Genomic DNA, 21908 nt, shown 5'->3' on the forward strand with positions numbered 1-21908 from the left:
TCACATGCATTTCTTCCGAAAAACCTCTCCAATGTCTCTTTCTTTCCTCACTTCCCAAACCACAGCAATTTTGAGCTGCAGGGCTTCAGGCCAGATAGGACCTGAGAACCCCGAACAGGCGCCTGCTGGCTGGGTGCTGCTGGCCTATCTGCCCAGGTCAATGGCCATGGAGGCGGCCGGCTAGCCCGGAAGCTGGACGGGGTGCCCTGCCATCAGGAGGGAATGGAGAGCATGAGGAAGCTGGGCCCAGCTTCCTGGAGGCTACCCGGAGACCCTCCATGAGGAAGGGGACAGTTGTGGTTTTCCCGAAGTCTCATTCACATGCTCTGTCGTTATGCAGGACCAGAGTAAATACTGACTGGGTTTAATCAAAGTTACATTTTTATAAATCAAAGTTAACATTTTTATGTAGCAACATTACTACAAGGAAATGATTTGAAGATGGAACATAGAATTTTTCCAATTTTTTTTTTTTCATGGGTAAGGACGGAAAAATGAAAAATTATTGTGAGGAGTGGATCATATTTCTTGATTACATTGAAGGTTAATTAATATTTGTGATAAACTGAATAAGAGTTATTGAACAGTATGCTGAGTTTAATTTTCTTATATTTTGTGTAAGTAATGGAAGGGATACAGAAAATAGGGCGCTGATAATGCACGCATTTATTCCTCAGTAACAAAGGATTAGTTTAAGAAAATTGAGCCTTGTAAAGGGAAAGTCTTAAAACTAATTTTTAATGAATATTTAGGTAAAAAAAAGAAAAGATTAAAGAAAATTTTAACTTGAGAAAATTTGGAGTGGGATATCAACACAGAAAAACTCATGAACAATAGAAAATGACCACTCTTACTGGGGTAAAATAACCCAAACTCTTTTCTGCAAAATAAGCTCTAAATAACAGTGTACACTTCTCAGTATCTCCAGTATCACTACAATCCAAGTTTAATAAGATACACCAAGATTTTCTTTGCTGAATTGATTTTAATAGCATGTCAGTTCATTGCTGAACTTTGAAATCACATTCCTAGAAATGGAGCACAGTGATGGTGGAATTGATTTAAGGGACATATTATTCATGCCCCTTTCTAATTAACAAAATGAAAATGTTTTTAAAAAATTTGAATGAACTAACCATCTTGAGTTTATCATATCCACAGATGGAAAGCAAATTAAAAGCAGAAGAATCTGATAATACCACAATTACGGAGTTTGTTCTTGTGGGGTTTTCTGATGTACCCAATTTACAGTGGATTCTCTCTGGGATATTTTTAGCCATATATCTGATCATTTTGTTGGGCAATAGCATCATAATACTGATAACAAGAATTGACCCCACTGTCCAGAACCCCATGTATTTTTTCCTTGGCAATTTTTCCTTCTTGGAAATATGTTATGTAACAACCACCATCCCAAGAATGCTCAGGGATATTTGGACCCAGAAGGGAAATATTCCTTTTTTGGCCTGTGCTACTCAAATGTCTTTTGTTCTTATATTTGGAGGCACAGAGTGTTTGCTCCTGACAGTGATGGCCTACGACTGCCATGTGGCCATTTGTAACCCCCTGCACTATCCTGTAGTCATGAACCACAGGGTCTGTATCCAGCTGGTGGCTGGCTCCTGGATCAGTGGAATTCCAGTCGAAATTGGGCAAACATCCCAGATTTTCTCTCTGTCCTTTTGTGGGTCTAACACAATTAATCATTTCTTCTGTGACATCCCCCCAATACTCAAGCTTGCTTGTGGAATCACAATTGTGAATGAGGTGGCGGTCTATATAGTTGCTGTGGTGTTTTTCATGGTTCCATTTCCATTGATTGTTACCTCCTATGGTAAAATTATCTCAAATATCCTGAAATTGTTCTCAGCCAGAGGGAGGGCCAAAGCCTTCTCCACCTGCTCTTCTCACCTGACAGTTGTAGTCTTATTCTATGGAACAGCAGCTATCAATTATTTACAGCCCAAGTCAAATCAATCTGAAGGCCTGGGGAAGCTGCTCTCTCTTTTCTATACCATTTTGACACCGATGATGAATCCCATTATATATAGCCTGAGGAACAAAGATGTCATGGAGGCACTGAAGAAATTACTACCTAAGTTATTAACATGAGGCAATGACTTAAAATAATGGAAAAGAAAAATTGCTTATGTTTGTCATCTAGACACAACAGGAAAAATCATACAGTTTTATTTCTACATTCTACAGTCCTAAATAAAGATAAGTAATAGTGTGTTAACAATCTCACATTATGTCAAGGGACATTTGTTTCATAGAATTAACTGCTTCTGTGTAATCAAACCACAAGTAAACTGAATTGCAAACATCTAATCTTGAGGATCAAGCTTTCCTCTAACTAACAGGTAAGGTAAGAGGCTGTCCGAATAAGACATTGAAAGATAATTGAGTGTTTTTTTATATTTAGGAATTAGGATCATACTCTGTCATAATTTTTTCTTATATTTCCCATTCCTTCAGATGTATTTGTTTCCTTTCTCTGCCCCTGTGGTTGGATTCAGCCAATGAGAAACACCAACAGTAGTTATGATGGTGGAAGCTTGGGAGAACTTGGGGTTTCCTTTGCTATTTTTCTCTGCTTTTATGCTTTGTTTCTGCTCATACCCTTAAAGACTACATAGGCTCCAGGGTGCACTGCATCTATGATCCCATCTCTCGCCATTCTTTGGTAACATTACTTGCCCCCCTCCCCACCCCTTTTAGTTTCAGGCCTTGGTTTCATAATATCTAACTACAATTGAAAGATTCAGGTCTTTGGGTAGTCTAACTATACCCATGTAAATAGACCTTTCATTAAAGTATTTTTATTGTAACCATCTGGAATGAATTCTGTATCCTGCTGGGCCCCCACTAGTACATCGCTCTTTTATTTTATTCTTGCATACCTCTTGGGCAGTGATTTTTTTTTTTTTCCTTTGGGAAAGAAAAACAAAATACTAACCTTTTGACACTGTAAAATAATTCAATGAAGACCAATCTTATAGAAATAAAAATACTTGTGCAAAAGAGACTATTACAAATGTGCATATGTTGAGCAATATTTAAAACAAAAATTATAGTAAAAACCAAAATTTAAAGCAAGGGAAACTGGAGATTATATTAAGACACTGGAGTACACCTATACCATAAAACCGTTTTTGTTGTTCAATGCCATCAAGTTGGTTCCAACTCATAGCTACCCTACGTACAACAGAATGAAACACTGCCTGATCCTGTACCATCCTCACAATTATTGTAATACTTGAGCCCATTGTTACAGCTACTGTGTGAATCCATCTGGTTGAGGGTCTTGCTTATTTTTGCTGACTCTCTACTTTACCAAGCATGATGACCTTCTTCAAGGATTTGTCCATTCTGATAACATATCCCAAGTATGTGAGACATAATGTCACCATCAGTGCTTCTAAGGGGCATTCTGGCTGTACTTCCCCCAAGACAAGTTTGTTCATTCTTATGGCAGTCCATGGTATATTCGATATTCTTTGCCAGCACCACAAATCTAGGGTGTCATTTCTTCTTCAGTCTTCCTTATTCATTGTCCAGCTTTTGCATGCATATGAGGCAATTGAAAACATCATGGCTTGGGTCAGGCATACCTTAGTCTTCAAGGTGATATCTGTTCTTTTTAATACTTTAAAGAAGTCTTTTGCAGCAGATTTGCCCAATGCAGTTTGTCTTTGATTTCTTGACTGCTGCTTCCATGACTGTTGATTGTGAATCCAATAAAATGAAACCCTTGACAACTTCATTCTTTTCTCCATTCATAATGATTTATTATAAGTCCAGTTCTGAGAATTTGTTTTCTTTATGTTGAGATGTAACCCATACTGAAGACTATTATCTTTTATCTTCATCAGTAAGTGCTTCAAATTCTCTTCACTTTCAGTAAGCAAGGTTGTGTCATCTACATAATGTAGGTTGTTAATGAGTCTTCCAAGAATCCTGATGTCTCATTCTTTTTCATATAATCCAGCCTCCTAGATTATTTTTTCATAGAATGAATAAGTATGGTGAACGGATACAACTCTGAGGCACACCTTTCTTGACTTTAAACCATATGCTATCCTCGTGTTATGTTTGAATGGCTGCCTCATGACCTCTGTACAAAGTCCCCATGAACACAATTAAGTGTTTTTGAATTCTCGTACTTTGCATTGTTATCCATAATTTGTTATGATCCACACAGTCATATGTGTTTGCATAGTCAATAAAACACAGGTGAACATCTTTCTCATATTCTTTGCTTTTAGCCAAGATCCATGTGACATCAACAACTATAGCCCTTGTTCCACGTCCTTTTCTGAACCCAGCCTGTATTTCTGACAGTTGCTTGTCCATGTACTGCTGTAACCACTTTTGAAAGATCTTCATGAAAATTTTACTTGTATGTGATATTGATGGTATTGTTAAACAATTTTTACATTTGATTGGATCACCTTTCTTTGGAATAGGCATAAACATGGATTTCTCCCAGTCAGTTGGCCAGGTAACTGTCTTCCAAATGTGTTGGCATAGATGGGTGAGCACTTCCATTCCAGTGCTACATCCATTTGTTGAAATGTCTCAACTGATATTCTGTCAATTCCTGGAGCCTTATTTTTTGCCAATACCTACAGTGCAGCTTGGACCTCTTGCTTCAATACCATCAGTTCCTGATCATATGTTACCTCCTGACATGGCTGAATGTCAACCAACTCTTTTTGGTATAGTGACTCTGTATTCCTTCCACCTTCTTTTGAATATTTTCCCCCTAAAATCCTTCAATACTGCAACTCAAGGCTTGAATATTTCTTCAGTTCTTTCAGCTTCAGAAATGCTGAGTGTGTTCCCTTTTGGTTTTTTAACTCCAGGTTTTTACATATGTCATTATAATACTTTACTTGTCTTCTCAAGGCACCCGTTGAAACCTTCACTTCAGCTCTTTTACTTCATGTTTTCTTCCATTTGCTTTAGCTATTCAACATTCAAGAGCAAGATTCAGACCCTCTTCTGACATCTATTTTGATCTTTTCTTTCTTTCCTGTCGATTAGTGGTTCTTGCTATCTTCATGTATGAAATCCCTGATGTCATTCCACAACCTGTGTGGTCTTCAGTCATTAGTATTCAGTGAATCAAATCTATTCTTGAGATGTTCACTAAATTCAGGTGTGATACCATCAAGGTTTTACTTTTGTTCCCATGGACTTGCTGTAATTTTCTTTAGCTTCAGCTGAAACTGGTGTATGAGCAATTGATGATCTGTTCCACAGTTGGCCCATGGCCCTGTTCTGACTGATGATATTGAGTTTTTCATCATCTCTTTCCACATGGGTAGTCAGTTTGATTCATGCGTATTCCATCAGGCAAGGCACATGTCTATAGTCCCCGTTTATGTTGTTGAAAAAAATTATTTGCACTGAAGAAGTCATTGGTCTTGCAAAATGTTATCATGAGATCTTCAGCATTGTTTCTATCATAAAGGCCATATTTTCCAACTACTATTTCTTCTTTGTTTCCAACTTTAGCATTCCAATCACCAGTAATTATCAATGCTTCCAGATTACATGTTTGATCAATTTCAAACTGCAGAAGTTGGTAAAAATCTTCAATTTCTTCGTCTTTGGCCTTAGGGGTTGGTGTGTAAATGTGAAATATAATTGTATTAACTGGTCTTTCTTTTAGGTGTATGGATATTATCCTATTACTGACAGCATTGTACTTCAAGATCTTGAAATGTTCTTTTTGACAATTAATGCAACGATATTCCCTTTCAATTTGTTATTGCTGGCATAGTGGTCCACGCGATTATTCAATTCAAAATGGCCAATACCAGTCCATTTCAGCTCACAAATGCCTAGGATACCAATGTTTATGCCTTTCATTTCTTTTTTTGACAATTTCAAATTTTTCTAGATTTATACTTTGTATATTCTACATTCTTGTTACTAGTGAATGTTTGCAGTTGTTTCTTCTCATTTAGAGCTGCCACATCAGCAAATGAAAGTCCCGAAAGCTTGACTCCAACCACGTCATTAAGGTCAATTCTATACTGAGGAGGCAGCTCTGCCCCAAGTGTCTTTTGAGAATCTTCCAAACCAAGTGTCTCATCTTCTGGCACTATATTGCACAATGTTCCATTGCTTTTCATAAAGTTTGCACTGTCTAGTTATTTTCAGCAGTAGACCATCAGGTCCTTCTCCCTAGTCTGTCTTATTCTAGAAGCTCAGCTGAAACCTCTCTGCCATGTGTGACCCTGCTGGCATTTGGCATATCTTCCAGCATTATAGCAACCTACAAGCCCCCACAGTATGACAATCTAACAGACATATGGTGGATACCATAAAACTATATAACCCATTAAAGAAGATTTTAGAACATCCATGAAGAGGTTCCAATAATGTCCTGACATGTAGAAGAAATTAAAATCTATTTATAAAATATTACCCCATTTTAGTAAAATGATGAAAGATAAACCCATAAAAAACAAACCTTCTGACAATGAGTGAATTTTGACTCATAGTGACACTGTAGGACACAGTAGAACTGCCCCAAGAGTTTCTAAGGCTGTAATATATATGGAAGCAGACTGCCACATCTTTTTCCTGTGGAGCTGCTGCTGGGTTGTACCACTATCCTCTTGGATAGCAGCCTAATGTTTAACCAGTGCACCATCAGGTCTCTCTATAATAAAAGTTGACACCCCAAATTTCCATTCAAGTATTCTCATATGATGTCAGTAGCAGGTTATATGAGTATGTATATGAGCACTATTTGGGTGGGTGTAGATTAGAAGGGATTATTGGCTTCCTTATAGTGAATTTCCAAGGATTTTTGCTTTATTTTTTTTATATTATTCTGTATAGACTGAATTTACTACAATGAGAAGGTAATTGATATATCACAGGAAGCAATAATCAATATTCATTCTGAAAATAACATAAGAAAAAACAAAGAAAATATTTCAATTTCTTCATTTCCTTTTGCTACTAAATGCCTTAAGAATCTAGCATCTAGCAGAGAAAACTTCAATATCAGGCAGGGTGTTTGCTCTGTGACACAGAAGTGTGTGTGTATGGATGTGTGTGTGTATGGATGTGTGCTTGTGTGTATCTGTGTGTATGGTGTGTGTGTTAATCATCTAAAAAGAACCAAAATACATAATATCTATGGTCATTCTTTGAAAAATAACTAAAAGGCATATAACAATAAAACCAGAGATGGATAAATTTGAGATTAAAAGAATGAACATAGTTAAAAATAAATGACTATGAATGAGCTTGAATGATGAAAAATAGACAATCTTTAAAGCAAAAAATATCAACAAATATTGAATTAATAAAGGATTTATCAGTATTTCGCAAATAAAAAGACAATAATATAAACTGAAAATTTATAAAATATAAATTGAAAATTTAAATAAAGTATTTATTTATAAATACAAACTAATATGATTTGTCTGTACTTGAGAATTGAGACAATAAAAACTTTAAAAATAATTTTATGATTTTCAGAGATCATGTAAGTGGTATACATAGGATCTGGGCATATACCTCTTTTCCAGTACCAAAACAAAATTTATAAAATATTGTTCATGCACTGTCTGACAAAGGTATTTTCGATAAATTCCAAAAACAACAAAGTGAAAATAAATTAGCAAAAGTGTAAATACTTAAAAAAACATAAAATGTTGGAAAATAAGCATTTAATAAATCTTAAAAGAATATAAGTATATTCTAACAGTGACAATACAATTGCTATGTTAAATTTTTAGAGATCTTGCCATATAAATCTAATGAAGAAAATAGGAAGCTTTGAATATTGCCAAATCATCGATCATAATTTCCCACCCATAAAAATTTTATTATTAAACTTGTAAGAAAATGAACACTGTTGTATTGTTTCCTCCATTTTGATTATTAGAACGTATTCACCAGAACCCACATAAAGCTTTTATTTAAAGGCAAAAGATAATGTGCAGTGAGAGAAAAAAAAAATAATAAAAGAAAGCATTGGGGGTCTGAGACATATTCAGCAAAGAGAACTCCCTAGGGTCCTTTCTTTGCATACACAAAGCTGCACTCTGGCTTGAGACTGTAAAATCTGTATATGGAATCTTTGCTTCTCTTGATGTTCAGAGAGCAACTCAAGTTGGGATTGGGGTTAGGACTTCTCTTGGTCATTCAATCAAGTGAAGTTTGCCAAACCAGTTAGCAAACTTGAAAATCATCAGTAAAGAAAACTCAGGGTATTTCAGACCTTAAACAGCATATCCTAAAATACATTTGAAGCCTCCGCCAAGGCTTCCCCCGGCTCCTCCGAGGTTCTCCCCCCTTCCCCCGTCCCTTCTGTTAGCTCAGAGTCCACCAAGCTGTGATCTCTTACCTCGGTTTGGTTCGACCACACTGCAGTTTGAATTTGGCGCCAGAACCCTGCACATGCCCTAACCAGAATCTTTGCACACGTGCAGGACCTAAAGAACTGTGTCCTCAACCTGATCCCGGACTTGAGCATCACAGGAGGGGAAGATATTCTCTGGCACACTGCAGCACGGGAGCCCTATTTCAGAAGAAATGTCCCAAAATGTAGACTTCCTTTGCAACATGACTCAGCATCTGGATTTCCAAATCTGAGCGTGGGAGGGCTCGGGGTTTGGGATTTGAGGAGACCATCCCTGCCCCTTGGGGACTCTGGGACATAAAAATCCCAGCTCCCCTGAGGTGGGGAGCCTGTGGTCTTTAGGATGCTAGGCCCCATATTGCTCCTTATTTGCACAAACAATAAATTCCCACTTTCTGTTTCCCTTGCAAATGGTGGCATCCATTTTATTTCAGTTGGGCAGGGTAAGAACCTGCTTTCAGTTACATATTGGCCTTATCTTCGCCAAGAGTGAAAAAACTAGGCATCCAGAGGTAAAGATAGAATTTTTCCAAAACAGGTGTATATCAACTCTATTTCCACATTGGTAATTACTATATTCAATAACCTGTTAAGCCACTGCGTTGATTTTCTAATGCTGTATGATAAACAGCCAATACACTTTGTAGCTTAAAACAGCATAAATTTACTATCTCAGAGCTCTGTAGGTCAGAAGTCCCATAAGTCATGAATGGTTTCTCTGCTTACAGTCTCAAAGGCTGAAATCAAGGTGTCTGCTGGGCCAATTTCTTGTCCGGGGACTTTTGGGGAGACTATCTGATTCCATGCTCCTTGAGGTTGTTGGCAGAATCTAAGACAGGGAGCAAAGGCCCTGAGATCAGAGGGTGCCTGTGTGAAAAATAGCAAAGAGACTGGTGTGGTTAGAGGAGAAACAAGTAAAAGAGAAATAGACTATATTATAAGGGAGGTAATAGGGGGTTGAGTGTGGAACCTAGAGACTTAGTAAGGCAAGGAACAGAGGGGCCCCTAAATCTGCAAACAAAGTAACAAGAAATGGGCCAGGGCACAGAAAGGAAGCCATTCCCCAGAACAATGGGGCAGGGTATCTAAAAATAGCCCACAAACTTCTTGAAAGTTGCCTTTCAGAAGCAGCTGGAGAAAACCAGGCCCAGAAACATGCACAGAACATCCTCCTGTGACAGCTATGTGACCTTCCACCACGGGCAGTGAGGGACTACAGCCCCAGCCAGGAGACTGCGCAGGCATGACACCCCATAATAAGACCTGCTAGGAATCTCAGAGGCCTCCAAGACAGGAGCCATCTTGGAAAGCTGTTGCACACACACCTTAGTTAACATATCCCCGCCCGTGCCTGTGAGTAAACAATGAATCTTTTCCCACCCAAGAACTTTTAAAAACTGGGGCCTCTCTTTTGTTCTGTGAGATGAGAGTAAGCATTGCTCTAGGCCCTCTTCGTCTCCGCTTGCAAGCCTCTTCAATAAAGCCCTTCTCGTGTGGAAAACTACATGCCTTACCTGCTCATTCTTGACCAGTGACAGGCAAGAACCTTATTCTGGTAACAAATCCATTTTCTTGTAGCTGTAAGACTGAGATCCTACTTCCTTGAGAGATGTCAGTTAGAGGTTACTATCAGCTCCTAAAATCCATCCACAATCCATGCCATGTGAACCCTTCCATCTTTCTCACCTTGAATCTCTGATTTCCTCTACCTTTGAACTATGGACCCAGGTTTAAAGGGATCATGTGATTAGGTCTGTACCACCTGGATGACTTCCCTAATTCAAAGTCAACTGATTTAAGACCATAATTACATCTGTAAAATTTTTTCATGCAACATCTGGATTAATGTTTGAATAACAGTGAGAAGGGCTGTGTACACCATGGAGCAGAAATCTTGGACACTATCTTAGAATTTTACCTACCACAGTTATAAAATAAATCTGAAAATTAGGGAACAATGATAAAAAAAACATGAAAGCAAAAATTAAATAAAATAATAAAGTATGGAATCATCAAAAGTTGATGGAGCAGTTATTTGAAAACAGAGCTAAGTAAACAATGACAAGTTGTATTGAGGGGGGACAAAGCAAACATGGTCATTACTAGGAAAAAGAGAGAAAATACAACCCCAGGGATTGAGATGGTTTGTTTAAATTGTAAGGAAGTAGTTTGCCTGTAACTGCTAAATCAATAAATTACAGAATAAAATGCATAGCATTCCAAGAAAATATCAATTCCACAAATACATAAACATGTACATAGATACATACATATCTAATTCTAGGAGAAACCCTCAACAATTTTTAAACATGACCAAAAAGTTTTGCATTGCTCAATATTTTAAAATCTATTAAAGTATTTGAATTCAAGAAAATACTACTTGATGTTCAAGAGTCAGGTCCAATTTCAGAGGCACAGTATGATTTATCACAATAATAAAACAGTGAAACAGTGAAGGTTATTTAAAAGAAATTCTTACTTTCATATAAAAAATAGTAAACCCTAAAAGAAATTGATCACATTCTGAAAATAATATAAAGCACTGACCTCCTATGCTATTTTCCTTGTCATTTCACAATAAAGTGGTATGCTTAAGTCTGTGTTTTATAAAGGTTTGTTTTTGTCATGTTCCATTTCAGTTTTATATTCAACACATCTTCTGCTGTCTGTAAATGTGTTGGAAGCAAAGTGGGGTAGTGGCAGCTGTAATGTCGTAACTTCTGAAGGTAACGGGATCTAACTAGCTTAATGAATTTGTGAAAACAAGACTTCTACGTTCATCTAAATGGAGTAACATGACCTGATTTACATCAAGACTGAAACAATTTAAAGTCCAGAAAAAAAGTATGAAAAAATAGTGATCAAGACTTTAGATATCAACCAAAGAAGGACAATGCTATCTATTGTTTCTAAGAAAATTTTGCCTAACCCCAGGCCACAATGATTTTCTCCTATGCTTTATTCTAGAAATTTTGGAGTTTTATGCTTTGTATTTAAGTCATTGGTCCCAATTTGGAATTGCTTCAGCACAAATTTTTGAAGTTTATCCTTTCTCCATTGAATTGCCATTGCAATTTTGTTGCAAATCAACCACATTATGTTGATTTATTTCTGGATTTTATAATCTTTTCCTTTGTAAATTGATGCATACTCTAAGAAAATACAAATTACAATAAAAATGAAGGAAATGTAGGAGGCATCAACAAATAGAGAGTAAAAAAAAATGGCTCAAATAACATTTGGTTCCAAATTAGAATATGATACAGGAGTGAGTACAGAAATCTCAGTTGTATATATAAGTTATTTGTATACTGATTATAAAAGTTGGTTGGAAATGAGCGTGTACTTTACAGTTATTTTTTTTTCCTTTGATATACATTATCCCAGATTTAAAATGCTTATATTTAATACAGTCTAGAGGTATACTGTGATATCTATGCTGTTTATGACAAAAATAATTAGTTCTCCAGCCAGGGTTTCGTTAGTTTTTCTTTTCTTTTTAAAGTAGATCACAATAAATAAATTATAGATATGTAATGGTGAAAGACACCTAGTGTTGCTATATTCCAAGATCCAAGTAGTGAAATCAAGACAGGAATATTTAAAAAATGGAGGTAAGAAAGGGCCTCAAATACACAACTTTGATGGTGAGTAGTCTCCAGTGGATAAGTGATATTGCTCTGTCTAGGGCATTCTTGTTCTCTGCCAAGGTCAGGTTGGAATGAGGACCTGAATTCCATGGGGGCGATAGGAGCGTTAGCCAGAGTTCTGGAAAAACAACTTAGAATGGCTGGCAAGTAACAAACATCAAATAAATATTGAGGTGACATCTCAATACAACCATTACAACCATTATAATAGGAGGGATATTTTTATTTAAAGAGAACTTGTTGATTTGAAAGCATATATGTTCTGAAAGAGATACTAGTTCCAGTTAGGAGGGAATAAAAATTCTTAATAGAGCAAAACTTTATTACAAACCTTTGTATATATACACATATATTAACTATTGAACGTAAACAGTCTTACTGAGGAGAAAAAAAAAGCTACTTTAGTCAAATCTAGCAGAGTAAGTATGAATTTTTTTTTATGTTTGTATGGTTTTTGTATTGGTATTCAATATTTCTTTTAGAACACTATAAAACTCAGAATCACAGTCCAACAAATAACACAAAGAAACAATTTTAAACTAAAAAATGGACACTCAAATTAAAGCCTCCATATTTGGATTTCCCACTTTCCTAATCAGAAGTAAACTAAAAACAATATTGATACTAAAACACTTTGTAATCATAAAACCCGATACCAATACAGCACATTTAATTAATGATAAAAAGAAGTCAGGTAAATTGCTTAAAGTTTTATTTGGAGTAAATCATTTCTAATAAGCAAAACATTAGTTTACCTTTATTTGTACATGCTTCTATGACTCACTATACAATAAGATGCTTGCTATTTTAAAGAAGAGTCAATCTCTTTTTTTTTTTTCTCAAACATTTTAATTTCCTAGAAATACTTGCCGATTTAGAATGGTAGAATTAAAGAATAATAATACTTTACAAATATGGGAGTTCTCATTTTAAAATTATTTTTCCCTCACAGCACGGTTCTTTATATCTTAAAAGAGGTACTGACAATTTTTAAGTCAACACTTCAGCTTTTTAAAAAGTATTAAGAAATTACTGAATTTGAGAGAGAAAGCTGGTGTTGAAGGATTCAGGGGTGATGTCTAGTCTTTGTACTTACAGCTACCATCAGATAGGTTAAAATCATAACCAGCAGATATCAGGCACATAATAAAAAATGGTAGCGACATAACAATGGAATCTCTTGGTCTGGCTTCTTTTTCCGTAATAAGTAGCACTTGAATTCATTTTCTTTATTTATGTCTGAATAGATATTTTGAGTCTTATAATATGAAATTATAAGTTCAGTCAGGACTACTTATTGTTCTCTCTCTTTTTAGCATAGAAAATGATTTCTTACAGTATACTACATTAAATTAAATTCAGAATAATAGTTTAAAAATATTATGTGTCCCACATTCTCATAGTTTATATAGTGGGACACAGTGGAATATGAAAAAAAAAAAAAGTCCCTTTGTTATGGGAAGTTGTTGGGGTTAGGGGAAGATAAGACAGGCATAAATTCTCCTAAAAGCAATATCAAGTGATCAGTGAGTGACACACAGTTTAGAAGTAAAAGGATAGAGACTGAGATCACACTGAAATGTAATCAGTATGAGATTCATGGGCGTCATCCCATTTGGTGAATAAAATAATTTTAAATTTATTTGCTTTAGATTACTTAATTTTGACTGCATGTAACATGTATAATATCATATAAATACATAAGATACATAATTGAGACCTATATATAGAAACCGCATTTGGTCTCATATCAGTCAATATCTTCTCTGTGTAATTTTATCACATTATATAAAATGCCATTTTATATAGATATTTATATAGATATGTGGAAGTAGAGAGAAAACTGACTTTATGGTAAACAGAACAACTTGGTAAATATCAGATGCAAAAATAGAGAAAGCATGTTCAAGAGTTAATGTGAAAAGTAATAAGGAGGAAGTGGTGATTCGGTTAAGAGAACAATGGATAATTTGAATGCTTAACAATTATTTATTGACTCTTGTCTTAGGGGGCTGTGTCCTGGAGATTCCTAAATCACAAATGTGATCATAATTATTGAATATAATAATGCCATATAATAAACTAAATAAATTTTAGGTAAGCCCTTTGTATCTTCTCCTTAATTCTCACAACTCTAAGATAGATATTTAGTTCAATATTTTTTTTTAAATATAAAAAATGACTTCATTTAAATAATGGCTCAGGTCACCTAAAACAGTAAGTATTGAAAACGTGATTCAAACCTATGTCTAGAAAAAGAACGCGAGCAGGGAGTTGAAATTCCAGCATGTGTGTGAAGAAGCAACACATATGCAAATTCTTTCAGTCTGTTTCTTCATCTATGAAATAACATGAGAGCAATAACCCTTAATCAAGAAAAATACCTAAGAAATAAATGAGAAAATATTATGGTAATCCCTTGACCTACAGTTTCCATTCTCATTTCTCGGATTCTATCTACAGCTATGATTCTATTAATTCCCTTCTCCCTTTAATTCCTAACTTATCCACCTAGGTCTCCATACCTGTAAAATTAATTGAATTTCTGCATGTCTTATAACTCCCTATCAAAATATGCTTGCTCACATGGTCTCTAGTTAAAATGGATATTCTCTGCTATCGGTCTTTTTAGAAATGATGTAAAAATTATATTTTATAATACTTTATACTGTCCAATTTTTATTTCCGGGTGCTTCAAGTTCAGATGTATTATCGAAATGATAAATTTTATGAGAATAGCTAATGATAGGTAGCAGGACATTTAAGGATAAATAAACTTGACAGAGTTTCTGAAATATCACAAATGCATGGTAAATGAAATATCTTGAAACATAATGCCTGATCAAATGATGTTTATTTTATTTTGATACATGGATGAAACAGGAATACAGATTCACAACAAAGTGCACACACAAAGAGTTAGAGCTATGGTATACAAGGAAGAAAAGGCACACACTGTACTTCAAAAGACTTCATGGAAGAGTTGAGGTATTATGGAAAAATTCAATTCAAAATTTAATGGTGAACAAATCACCAGGAAAAGTGTGAGATATAAAGGCTTCTGTCTCAGGACTTTGTTAATGTGACGAGAAAAATATTTTCATTTTGCTATGCCCACAGACAAAAAATGAAAATGCATAAATCAAGAGCCCATCACTTCTATTCAAATGTAAGCCTAGTATTAAATCTTAATTATGTCGCAATGTCAAGAATTTAGCATGCATTCTCTGTTGAACCTCAGTTGTGTTGTTTGATGTAGAATTCCTGCTGGAATTTTCAGGGGGATTAGAAATTGTATATGCTACTTCTATACACCTCTTTAGTCTGCAGAATTGGAAAACAGGCCAAAAAAGATAAATAATTTCACCACTTTCACAGATGGAACACCAAGAAAACCTACTAGAAGTAAATGACACTTTGGTGATAGAATTTTTTCTTTTGGGATTCTCTGATATTCCTAATCTCCAAATGTTACTTTTTGGGATATTTTTCCTGGCTTATGTGATTATCTTGATGGGAAATGGCATCATTATTCTCATAACCAGGGTTGACAAGACTCTCCAGACACCCATGTATTTTTTCCTCAGTAATTTTTCCTTCTTGGAAATCTGTTACGTGTCTATCATTATTCCTAAAATGCTCATGAACATTTGGACTCAGAATAGAAAAATTTCTTTGTTTGAATGTGCGACACAAATGTGTTTTTTCCTTGTACTTGGAAGTACAGAGTGTTTACTCCTGGCAGTAATGGCCTATGATCGCTACGTGGCCATTTGTAACCCTCTGCACTATCCCCTAGTCATGAATGGCAGGGTCTGTATCCAGTTGGTGACTGGCTCCTGGACTACTGGAATCACAATTCAGATAGGGCAGACATATCAGATTTTCTCTCTGCCATTTTGTGGATCTAACCAAATCAACCACTTCTTCTGTGATATCCCCCCAATATTCAAGCTGGCCTGTGGGGACACCTTTGTGAATGAGATGTCAGTCTACATAATTGTTGTGTTGTTTATCACAGTTCCATTTCTGTTGATACTTGGCTCCTATAGCAAAGTCATCTCCACCATCCTGAAGTTGCCATCAGCCACAAGTCGAGCCAGAGCCTTCTCCACCTGCTCATCTCATCTTATGGTTGTGGCTTTATTCTTTGGATCAGGAATCATTACATATTTTCAACCCAAATCAAAACACTCTTCTGGAAGAGACAGATTTCTCTCTCTTTTCTATACCATTGTTGTCCCAGTGTTTAACCCTATGATATATACTCTGAGGAATAAGGACGTCATGGTGGCATTGAGAAAATTGCTGCCTTAATGTTTAGTCACATTAGCCAGTCATATGAACTCATTATCTCTTTTCTCATTTAATTCTGCTGTTGTATAATCAGAAACTAACTTTTAGTTTGATTTCCTGCCTTAGTATATATTTTACTCATTCCTGAGCTTGTCATTTTATGCCAGACTTTCTGATATCGGTGTTCTAGCCACAATTCTTGTATTGCAAATAAGAAATTAATTATTTTGACAAATCTCATGTACAGGTCACTAGTTTATCACCCCCAGAAATTAGCTGGTGATTTGAGACTGTTTACTGAATAATATAGTCTCTTTTATCTAGTAGTTGATGTCACAATACTTTTTCTCCTAAAAATCATTCCCTTTTACAGAGTTTTTTTTTTCTTCTGTTGATTGTTTTCTTTATGTAACTATCACTTACTTTTTTCTTTTCATTGAGATATCTGCTAATAAAAAGTATTAAATATAGGAGAGCTATGGAGAACATTTTTTGAAACTATGTGCTTATATTTTCAGACATTTTACTCATTGAACATTCTGAAATTACCTCTTTAAGGTTTCTTATAAAAAAAACAAATAATGAAAATATAAACTCCATGGAACAATACTGCAGTGGTTGGTGGATGCGGTAATGAATTTTTCAAATGTTTAAACCAGTTAAAATTTTAAACCCAGATTTGAAACAAGAATTAGATGAGATTGGAAGTGTATCAAGCAGCAATCTACTGCATCCTATGATGGTATTTGATTACATACATATATATATATGATATATATAATCTATAACAAAAGGTTGGAAGTTCAAATCCACCAGCCACTCCCATGGAAACCCTATGGGGCAGTTCTACTCTGGTAGCTAGAAGCCAGAATCGATTCAATGGCCATGGGTTTGGTTTTGGCATTATGCTTTATATTATTAATTATAAATGGTAATTATAAATGACAATTGATTATGTGTGTATGTATGTGTACATATACGTGTATACTTATATATACATGCCCTGACCATGCGGTGGTTAAAGCTCTCTGCTGCTGCTAACCAATAAAATTTAGTTTTTCAAACCCAGCAGCTGATCCCTGGGAGAAAGATGTGGCAGTCTGCTTCTTTAAAAATTTACAGCCTTGGAAATTATGGGACAGTTACGATTTGGACTTGACATCATTGCATTTGATTTTGGTACATATATGTGTGTGTGTGTTTATATATATATATATACACACATATAGTGTTAATGTCCTCACATTATTTTATAGATAAAAAAAAACAGAGACTCAAGATGTTTGCATAATTTGTCCTATTTCACATTCATGCGAGGATTTTAATTCACCATTCATATTCTATTTCTAGACCTGGGCTTGAGTTAATCCTTCATCACTTAAATTTTTCCTTGATGTGGATGATTATTTAATCCTTTATGTCACTTTTTATATTTGAAAAATAAATATGAAACTTACTGATTTTTTTGTGCAAATTAATGCATTGTAAAGAGCACACTTGCTGTTGATTTAGCTTATCATATGACATTGTTATATTCTGTAATTATAATTATAATTAAGAAATTTCCTTAACATCTTCCCTTATCTTCAGCCTTAGGAACAAAGATATCATGGGAACAATTAGGAAGTTAATCAATCATCACCAAACTGCTTTCTCACTCGATATTATCTAAATAACTACTCATTTATGCCTTATTTCCACCACTCTTCCTAGATACTGTAGATGGAAGCTCCTTCTGTTTTGAGTGTGGTCTAAGTCAATTGTTGCTGCTGCATTTGTTCCCTGCCATCTAGTCAGAGCCTGACTCCCGGTGAGCCCATGTGTTACAGAGTAGAACTATGATCCACAGGGTTTTCTTGGAAGTAACCTTTATGGAGCAGACCACCAGGCCTTTCTTCTGCAGAGCCACTGGGTAGGTTCATTCTGCCAAATTTTGTTAGCAGCTGATGGCAAACCACTTGTGTCAACCAATTTCTTTCTTAAATCAATTAAACGTTGCACATTCTATGGTTTTCAATCTCTTGCATGCTTTACAATCATGGCTGGGTTAGTACAGACATGATGCATTGTGGTTCACTTTTTTGACACTGGTGGTATCAGGAAAATATATTTTAAAATCTCCCCATTGGACACTATCTCAGTAAGGATGGAGAAGTAGAGGTTTATATTTAGGGACTCAAGTTTATATTATTGTTTGACTTTAAGTTGTGCTTAATAAAAGAACTACCAACATATATCATAACTGCTTTTACTGTATCCTCACAACAAGCTCTTTTGATTCAGGAATTGTATAAAGCACAATTTTCTCCTTCCTCTTAAAAAATGTCAAGGAATAGAAAAGTTGACATTTGCATTATGAAAATGTTATCAGATTCTTAAGGAGGAAAATGTTGAAAATATTAGCTACTGTCTATAGAACTGTCTATATGTATACTCATTTTTTGAATATCAATGTAATATAGTTCAATGTAATACAGTTTTTGAATATCAGTGTAATATAGTTCAATGTAATTTAGATGTGTTGGAAATAATATTGAATGTCATGAACAAGTTCAGTTTACTTCTCCAATTACTTACTCCCATTACACAGTGATATAAAAATCAAGATCAACATAATGTACTTTCTGGACCCATTCTCTCCCCCAAACCTATTCCTCCCATCGGTCTTCTCCATATGATTAAATGACTTCCATATTTATTCATTTGTTTAAATAAAAGTGTAATTATTATTCTATCACCTCTGATATGTATCTGTCAGTATCTCCAAAATGTAAACACTTAAAAAATTTTTTTTTCTCTGAGCCATCATTGTCATTAAGTTGGTTTCTTTAGCAATTATCACCAAAGGAATCTACTTGTCTCATTTCTTAACCTCCTATGAGCCACAAATCCCAGATTACCTATAAACCCCAAAGCAAACCCACTGCTGTCGAGTTGATTCTGACTCATAGTGAGATTACCTATAGGAATTAAAAAAAAGAAAAGGAAAAATATTTTATTTCACCCCCCCAACTTAGAAATCTCCAATAGGTATGTACTACATTTAGAAGAAAAATCTAACTCTTTGCAAAATTTAGCACATGCTAAACTCTCTGGCTTCATCTTTTTACATTAAGATATACTGTGGGGGAGGGAGGAGGAGCAAGATACCAAAGTGAGTGGATGTTCCTATTTACTCCCCCAGCAACTAACCCATTAACAGTGAGTAAAAACAACCACAGACTGTGATCCAACAATTCTGGACAGCAGCTGAGGTGTTGGAGGGTTGGTGTAGATCCAGAAGAAGGAGAGAAGAGAAGCAGGAACAGCACAGAAGCTAGGAGAACCTACTCATTATCGCCTACACCAGGCACCACTTACTTACTGCAGCCCTTTTGAGATGAGACAGGGCAACACACCAAACAGGAAATGCAGGAAGGGAGCTAATATGAAGAAACTGTAGCCCCAATTTTTAATATGTTACCAATTGGCCATGGAAGTTCATGGGCAACAAAATTGGGAGGGGGTGAATGGAAACAGTGATACTGATAATGATGTTGAATCTCCCTGAAGCCTGATAGGGACGGGCACTAAGAACAGGCAGAACTGCACAGACATCAGGGCAAAGGGAATAGTTCAGACTGACTGAAGAGATAAAGGGGAAAGGTTGGCTCCCAGGCCACAGTGGAAAGCCATGGGAGAGCCTGTGCAGGGGTGCCCATGTAGGAAAGACATAGAAAATTCCTTAGCTTCACCCCAGGAAAGTTGAGCCCCACCACTTACTTCAGCATCTGTGACCAGGTAAATGCCCCTACTCCCACACATGAATATTGACTTCCAGAGATGGAGCATCCAGAGCTCCTGAAAAAGCAATGAAAAAAAAAGATAAGAGTGTTCTCTAGTGGTTCTCAGCAGAAGATACCAAGCCTCCTGACTCTGGGTTGTTTCTGAGACATAGCAACCCTGTGGAGTGGAGTGGAGGTACCCTGTGGGGTTCCCAGTAGTGTGAGCTTTTGTGGAGGCAGGATGCCAAAACTTTCTCCTGCAGAATGGCTGATGGGTTGAGGCATCAGTGTTTTGGTTGTCAGCTGAACACTTGTCTGCTATGTCACCAGGGCACCAATCAGAATATTTTAGTACAAAAAACAGAACAAAAAGTTAAAAAGTAAATAAAAATAACAAAATGGCTCCAGTTCAACAAACAATCATAAAATACACAAAATCATAAGATAAGGACTATAATCAAAAAGCAAAATACGAAGAGAAATACATTTTTCCTATGAAGGCCAGTCTAATGCAAAGAATTGATAATTTTCAGACTATGGTGCTAAACGGAGCCTTGGTGGCACAGTGGTTAAGAGTTTGGCTGCTAACTAAAAGGTTGGCAGCTGGAATTCACCAGTTGCTGCTTGGAATCCCTATGCGCAAGTTCTACTCCATTCTATAGGGTAGCTATGAGTCAGAATTGACTCAACGGCAACAAGTTTATGGTACTATGTTTAAATAAGCAAAAAGCACACAGAAAGCAAACTAGCTGAGATCAGAAAACAAATGGAAAGACAAAATGAGAGACTCAAGAAAGAAATTGAACACATGAAAAAAAAAAAGAGAGAACTACTGGAATTGAAGGATAAAGCAACTAATTTAGAAAAAGCAAGAGAAAAACTAAACAATAGGCTTAAACAGACAAGATAAAATAAATAATCTAGAAGATAAAATAACTGAATTTCTCAAGTCTCAAGAGAAACAAAAGAATTAAAAAATGTTAAAACCCAAATGGAAACATGGTATTCAATTAAGAAATCTAACATTAGAATTACTGGAATACCAGAGAATCATGACAACAATAAAAGACAGAAATGACTTTCCAAGAAATAATCAGAGAGAATTTCCCAGCGTGAACATAGAACTATGCCTGCAACTACAGGAAGCTACATGAAACCCAATCAGAAGAGACATAAAAAGATCAATTCTGCACCATATCCTAATAAAATTCTTGAAAATCAAAATAAAGAGAACAATTCTCAAAGCAGCAGAACAACAACACAATACAACATACCAAGGGTGTTTCACAAGAATCAGTGAGGATTTCCCCCTGGAAAGTCTAGAGGCCAGAAGAAAGGGAGCAACATATATAAAATACTGAATGAAAACAATTGCCAACCAAGAATTCTTTACCAAACCAAACTGTCATTCAAAAATGAAGGAGAAATCAAGACATTTCCAAACTAACAGGTGCTCTGGGAACTTGCCACTACTAGACCTGTTTTGCAAGTATTTCTCAAGGAAGTACCCCATATATTCATATCAATACACAGGAACAACACAGGCAATTATAAGGATCGAGTATATGGTATTTTTGGAGAATAAATTTAATAACTAAATACCAGAGACAATAGAAAATCAAGTTTATAAGAAATAAGCACACAGTAAACTTATCAAACATAGATTGTATGTTGATGTTAATGGAGACATGCCAACAGGAATTTAGGATGTTAAGGTTGTATGTTAACTGTTGTTTATGTTATACATGTGTAATTTTATATATGTGATAACCACTAAAAAGTCATCAAGAAAAGCATTCATAA

General features: G+C 35.7%; 2 protein-coding genes across 2 annotated transcripts; both read left to right on the top strand.

Moving 5' to 3' along the window:
• The first annotated feature begins 490 nt into the window (after nucleotides 1-490).
• LOC100653618 (olfactory receptor 10AG1-like) lies at nucleotides 491-2702 on the top strand. Its single transcript, XM_003423004.3, has one exon. The coding sequence runs from the start codon at nucleotides 1102-1104 to the stop codon at nucleotides 2110-2112; it is 1011 nt and encodes a 336-aa protein (XP_003423052.2). The 5' UTR covers nucleotides 491-1101; the 3' UTR covers nucleotides 2113-2702.
• Nucleotides 2703-13883: 11181 nt separating this feature from the next.
• On the top strand, nucleotides 13884-16710 carry LOC111748990 (olfactory receptor 10AG1-like). The gene has a single exon (XM_064274269.1). It carries the CDS (start codon nucleotides 15424-15426, stop codon nucleotides 16360-16362), a length of 939 nt encoding a protein of 312 aa, XP_064130339.1. The 5' UTR covers nucleotides 13884-15423; the 3' UTR covers nucleotides 16363-16710.
• Nucleotides 16711-21908: the final 5198 nt, after the last annotated feature.

This window comes from Loxodonta africana, chromosome 22 (genome assembly GCF_030014295.1).
Source record: "Loxodonta africana isolate mLoxAfr1 chromosome 22, mLoxAfr1.hap2, whole genome shotgun sequence".
Classification (NCBI taxonomy): domain Eukaryota; kingdom Metazoa; phylum Chordata; class Mammalia; order Proboscidea; family Elephantidae; genus Loxodonta; species Loxodonta africana.